At 38.8% G+C, this 6,954-nt stretch overlaps 1 protein-coding gene across 1 annotated transcript; it reads right to left on the bottom strand.

Annotated features, from left to right (window-relative positions):
* Positions 1 to 276: 276 nt before the first annotated feature.
* LOC125850881 (receptor-like protein 54) lies at positions 277 to 618 on the bottom strand. The gene has a single exon (XM_049530716.1). The coding sequence runs from the start codon at positions 616 to 618 to the stop codon at positions 277 to 279; it is 342 nt and encodes a 113-aa protein (XP_049386673.1).
* Positions 619 to 6,954: the final 6,336 nt, after the last annotated feature.

Here is a 6,954-nt window from a genome sequence, read left to right as displayed (position 1 = left end):
TTGTGGAGGGATCTCATTATCTTTTTTCTTACCCTGAGAAAGAGGTATAGCTCGGGTTCAAATAGTGTTTAGTAACTTCAGCTCAAATCATATATTAATATCTAAAATTTCAAATAATCTATCAAAAGCTTATTAAGGTGCGGTTTTTTCCGGATTTCATAAACTCCAAGTCCTATCTTTACCTCACCTTACAGAAGTGGAGCCAAAATTTGATTTCTATAAATTTTGAATTTATCGCTAAACTCTCATAACTCATTCTAATTACCAAATTCATAATTATATATTTAATAAGGCCAGAAAGTTCATTCTTGTCAATTCCTGCGGAATTTTTCCAGTGAGCCGATTCCAGGAGAGATCTAAAGCTTCAAGCGTATTCAATTGCCCCAATTCCATTGGAATAGCACCTATGAGATTGTTATGGGATAAATTGAGTAGCCAAAGTGAACTGAGATCCTTTAGTGTTTTCAGAATGACACCTTCAAAATGGTTACTTGAGAGATCTATGCTTGTCATAATCTTGCTGATTCTTTGTAGCTCAATATCCTGCCCTTTGATTACCAAACTCACTGAATCCTCATACGACCTACCAGATAACTCCAACGCTAGAGATGGTTCCATTACTTGATCCCTTTTGCAGAAAGTGAGCCACTAAATTTCTTACAAGAAAGATTGAAATTCACAATTTGGGAAAGCAAAACTTAGTCTAACACGTACTTATAGGTCCATGGAACTTGTTCGATTTTAATATAAGGACCTGTAGCACTTGAAGAGTTCCTAGCCATCCTGGAAACGTGTCATTTATAGTGTTGTTCCCCACATCAAGGACTTCTAAATTATGACATTTGAGCAACGACACAGGGACAGGTCCTTCAAATCGATTACCATTTACGACAATGGTACTCAATGAAGTGCTCTGTGCACATAATGGAGGAAGACTCCCTATGAAATTGTTCTTTCTTAAGTCCAACACCGTTAGATTAGGCATGCTTCCCAAGCAACTCGGAATCGAGTTATTGAAGTGGTTGCGTGATAAATCTAAAAAGGTAAGTTTCCTCATGTTACAAATGGATGAAGGTAGTGAACCCTGAAGGGAGTTAAATTTCAGATCAAGATACTCTAGGCTATGGTAATGAAATTGTGGTAGGTGGCCTGTTAATGAATTATGAGAAAGGTTTAGGAACCACAATGAGTCCCACCTCATGCCGCTAAACCAGTTAGGGATTTGACCACAAATCGTATTGTTAGAAATATCCAAGTACCGAAGTGTCTTTATATTTCTCAAGAAGTGTGGAAAATCCTTCAGTTCACAGGATGAAATTCCAAGGGTAAAAAGGTTTGTGAAATTCACAAGTGGTTGAGGAAAAGAACCAATGGGTTGATTATTGCTTAAATGCAGTTCTTTTAATGTTGGGTTTGTTTTGATCACTTCATCGGCTAGTCCTCTTAATTGGTTATGTTGGAGCGACACTGAATATAGCAAAGGTGGGCTAAACACCCAAGATGGTTAAGTTAGCGTTTGAAGCATGCTTGTGTTGCTAGGCAGTGGGCCAGATAGGGAATTACTCGACAAGTCTAAGGTATCAAGTTGTGTCAAACTTAAAATTGAAGTGGGATATGGACCGATGAAGCTGTTATTAGAAAGATCTAAATGGAGTAGCTGTTGGAGGTTAGAGAAAACGTCTGGAAAGATCCAAACGTGTGAGATGCTTCAATTTAGAGATTGTGGAAGGAATATGGCCAGTGAAATGATTATAAGATAAAATCAACTCCCAATGGAATCAGGAATGGAACCAGAGAATTGACATTGTTCGAGGTTCAAGATATTCAAGGAACTCAATATGCCAATAGAATGAGGAATGGAACCAGAGAATTGACATCCTTCGAGGTTCAAGATATTCAAGGAACTGAAGGTGCCAATTGAATCAGGCAGCTCACCGGAGATGCCTGTGCCTGAAATATCCAACTCCATTAACAGAGTGTTGCTCGGGTGGACCTTTGGAAAAACTCCTTTGAGAAGTTATTAACACCCAACAATATATTTTGTATAATGCAAAAGGTTTTACCATTTGGTAGACTTTAGAATATTTAATAATGAAAAAATAAAAATAGAAAGAAGAATAAAAAAGGTAAACGTAAAAATAATGATGTGGGTTCATGATAATTGCCATGATATATGATGAGATTACAATCAGTTCCAATTAGTTTGTAATTAGTTTAATTCATCACATTTAGCTTTAGAGTTCATAGAATTAGTTGAGTTCACAAAATTAGTTGGTTAAGTTTGTTATTGTGTCAGATCAAGTTGGTTAGTTGAACAATGTGTATATATATACACAATACCCTGTATTGTTTATTTTCAGTTTTGATTCTCAATAATATCTTTCCACTTTCTCTCTCTCTGAATATTCTCTTGTGAGCTTCAAACCTCCATCAATGGAGGAAGCCTGATGTTTTCCTGCCTATGTTGTTGATTTTGTCATGGTATCAGAGCACAGGGGATGATTCCTACTTTCCGCATCCACATTGTTTCGTGAGTATTGCGTATCCTTCGATTCTCAGTTCGATTTCACGACTATGATTTAGGGATTTTGTGATTTTTTGTTCCCCTGCTATTTGTTCTTCTTTCTCTTCTCGGATTGTTTCCAATTACTCTCCAATCTTCATCCATGGGAGATGCACCTGCTGTTCCTGCTCAATTGGATTTCGGTAGTCCACTCTACTTGCATTCTGAGAATGCAGGTTCAACATTATTACCAGCTGTTTTTTACGGAACTGGGTACAGATCTTGGAGACGAGCTGTTCTCAGGGCTCTATCTGTTAAAAGTAAGACTGGTTTCATCACTGGCAAAGTTGTTAAGCCAACTTCTACAGATCCTTCTTTCATGCAGTGGGAGAGGTGTGATGATATGGTGACTTCATGGATCCTTAATTCCCTCTCACCTGATCTGCGCGACAGTTTACAGTATGCTAACAATGCCAAGGAACTCTGGGATGAACTGGAAGATAGATATGACCAGACTAATGGTTGTAAACTCTATCAGTTGCAAAAGGAGATCAATGATCTTGTACAAGGGACTTTGGATGTCACTAGTTATTACACGAAGATGAAGAAATTATGGGAAGAAATAAGCATTCTTGATCTTCACTCTCAATGTAGTTGTGTGTGTGTTTGTGGTGGTAAAGCCAAAATGCACCAAGCTGAACAGGATAGGAGACTGGTGCATTTTTTGATGGGCTTGAATGAAATGTACACTGTTGTGAGAAGAAGCATTCTCATGATGTCTACATTGCCTAGTATGGCACAAGCTTTTGCCATATTATCACAAGAGGAAAGACAAAGGGAAGTCAGGCCTCACAATTACACTGTTTTGGAATCCACTTCATTGAATGCCTCTGTTTCATCTAATGTTGCTGCAGGATCCAAAGGTTTTAGGACCAGCTACACCTCCTCAAAAGGAGGTGCTAGCAGCTCCAATCCCAACACCAACACTATTTTCAGAGGCAACTCCAGTACTAGTAACAAATCAAATTTATTTTGTGACTTTTGCAAACGTACTGGACATACCAAGGATAGGTGCTACAAACTTCATGGTTACCCATCCAATTCTAGACCTTTCAAAGGAAGAAGCTCAGGGTCTGCAACAAATGTGTACAATTCTGAAGAAGACATGAACCGAAATGAGGTACCTGATAAATCAATGAAGCAAATGCCAGTGAATCTGTCCAAAGGTCAATATGAGCAGCTACTCAACCTCCTAGGATCTCTGCAGGCTGGAAATGGGACTGATGGCTCAGGAGATATGCTTAGTGGAGCAGTGAACCTAACAGGTATATTGGCTTGTTATTCTTCAATTACTGAGATAGGTAATTTGTCATGTAAATGTGCTAGATTAGCTGTTAATTCTTGGATCATAGATTCAAGAGCATCACATCATATGACTTACACCAAAAATGCCCTCACTAACCTCAGGACACTACCTTATCCCTCCTTGATCACCTTACCAAATGGATACAAGGTCAAAGTAACTGAAATTGGTGATGTTTGTTTGAGTTCAACTTTAACTCTGTACAAAGTTTTATTCATACCTAGTTTCAAATTCAACTTAATTTCAGTTCATTGTTTGGCACTCCAGCTCAAAGGAACAGTCAGTTTTGACAGCTTTTCTTGTCTATTGCAGGGCCCTTCTCTGAAGAGCCCTCTGGCACTTGGTAGAGCTAGGAATGGACTGTATTTTTTCTGTCCAAAATGCCACAGCTGTGGACCAACTTCTGGTGGTTTATCTCATGTCATTTGTTGTTCTACTGATTGTTTTTCCAATTACCAGCATGTTCCTTCTTCAGTTCAAAATAAGCAAGTCTTAACTGGGACTGAATGTCAAACTTCAGCACCATCCAATGTAAAATGTTCTCATGTTTCCAATAAAGAAGTTTGTACTGTTGGTTTTCCTTCAAGGTCTGTTAATAGTTTTCCTTCTTTTGCTGTTAATTCTGTTCATACTCATGCTCAAGGTAGTGAATTCTTGTGGCATACTAGACTAGGACATGTGCCTTTTGTAAAGATGAGAGGTATCTCTACCATACCAATACATTTTTCAAACAAACAGCCTTTTACTTGTGCCATATGCCCTATGGCTAGACAAACCAGAATGCCCTTCCCTGACAGCACTACCACAACCACCAAGGTATTTGAACTACTTCACATTGACCTATGGGGACCATATCATGTGCCCACTCATAATGGTTATCATTACTTCCTCACTATGGTAGATGATCATAGCAGGTCTACTTGGACACAATTACTTAGGTGTAAAAGCAATGCATTACAAACTGTAAAAGCTTTTGTAACTCTCATAGAAACTCAATTCCAAACTAAACTTAAAGCCATCAGATCTGATAATGGCTTGGAGTTCACAAATGCAGAAGCAACTTGTTTTTTCCAAGAAAAAGGCATCATACACCAAAAATCCTGCCCTTATACACCTCAACAGAATGGTGTAGTAGAAAGGAAACATAAATATCTTCTTGAATCAGCAAGGGCACTCCTGTTCCAATCAAAATTACCTGTAAGATATTGGGGAGAATGTGTCCTCATTGCTACATATCTCATCAATAGACTGCCCACAAAGTTGTTACATAACAAATCCCCATATGAGTTACTGTATCAAAAAAGGCCAACCTATTCCCACCTTAGAAGCTTTGGATGCCTTTGTTTTCCAACCACCTTGAAAAGCCACAAGGATAAATTTGAACCAAGAACCACACCACACATTTTTGTTGGATATCCCTACAATACAAAAGGTTACAAGGTCCTAGACTTGGCTACCAAAAGAATTCATGTATCTAGGGATGTTCTTTTTCATGAAACTATTTTTCCTTTTGTTACTGCTCCTGTCAATTCAAGTTTTAATTCTGTCATAAATTCACTTGTCCATCATTCTGATAAATTGCCCAGTGTACCTGGTACAAATAATACTTTTGTTCATGATGAAGTGTTGAATTCTCATGCATCACTAAGAGTTACTCATGATCATGTATCCACTAATAATAATGATACTGAAACTACACTGAATCCATGTACACAGCCTGAAATTGCTCCCACACTCTCACATAGTGCTGCTCCACAAGAACCTAGAAGGACAACCAGGTCCATTCACACCCCTACCTACCTAAAAGAATACAACTACACCTTGCCTAAACTGCATCCTTCCACTTCTAACGCTGATACCTCTGCTCCACTACATTCCCTCACCTCATTTATGTCTAATCATGACTATGTCTGTTTAACCTCCCTATGTCCCAAGAGTCAGCAGCTAGTTCATACCATTTCACATGACAGTGAACCTTCCTCTTATGAAGAAGCAATCCTAAACCCTGCATGGCAAATGGCAATGACACAAGAATTTGATGCTTTGTATGCAAATGACACATGGGAACTGGTCCCTTTGCCTAAAGGCAAGCATGCCATTTGGTGCAGATGGGTGTATAAAATTAAATACAAGGCAGAAGGAAGTATAGAGAGATTCAAGGCAAGATTGGTAGTGAAAGGGTACACACAGCAGGCTGGCATAGACTACAATGAGACCTTTTCACCTGTAGTGAAAATGACTACTGTAAGGACTCTTATTTCCTTAGCTGTTAAGAAAGGTTGGGACTTGTATCAGTTAGATGTTAATAATGCCTTCCTTCATGGTGACTTGAATGAGGAGGTCTTCATGACATTGCCACAAGGACTTGCAATAGATGGTAAAGACATGGTTTGCAGATTTAAGAAGTCATTGTATAGGTTGAAACAAGCTAGCAGGCAGTGGTATGACAAATTAGCTAGCAGCCTCTGCTCAAAGGGGTACACTCATTCAAACAGTGACTATTCACTGTTTTATAAGAAGAAAGGGTGCTCACTAGTATTTGTTGCTGTATATGTTGACGATATCATCTTGACTGGGACTGACTTTGAGGAAATTGCCTCTTTGAAGGCTTTCTTACATGATCATTTTAGAATAAAGGACTTGGGGAAACTACATTATTTTCTGGGATTGGAAATACTATATAGACCTGATAGTGTCCTCATTTCACAAAGAAAGTTTACTCTTGACCTCCTGAAGGAGTTCGATTTACTTGACTGCAAGACCACTACTTCACCACTTGATCCTGTTGAAAAACTAAAAGCCACAGAAGGTACGTTATTATTGGATCCTACTCACTATCAAAAGTTGGTCGGCAAGCTCAATTTTCTCTCCAACACAAGAATGGATATAGCATATAGTGTCCAGCACCTCAGCCAGCTCATGCAGTCACCCAGAGAACCTCATTTGAAGGCTGCTTACCATGTCCTAAGATATCTCAAACAAGATCCTACTTTAGGAGTTTTTGTTTCCACTAAACCTGACCTCACTGTCAATGCTTTTTGTGATTTCAATTGGGCTACTTGTCCTGATTCAAGGAAGTCAGTTAGTG

The sequence above is a fragment of the Solanum stenotomum genome, unplaced genomic scaffold, assembly GCF_019186545.1.
Source record: "Solanum stenotomum isolate F172 unplaced genomic scaffold, ASM1918654v1 scaffold19995, whole genome shotgun sequence".
Classification (NCBI taxonomy): domain Eukaryota; kingdom Viridiplantae; phylum Streptophyta; class Magnoliopsida; order Solanales; family Solanaceae; genus Solanum; species Solanum stenotomum.
The sequence above is the reverse complement of the archived record's forward strand: the minus strand, read 5'-3'. Positions and strand labels throughout refer to the sequence as shown.

What these genes read in the sequence shown, in the direction of transcription:
- LOC125850881 (XM_049530716.1), bottom strand. Translation starts at nt 618, where the DNA reads ATGGAACCATCTCTAGCGTTGGAGTTATCTGGTAGGTCGTATGAGGAT.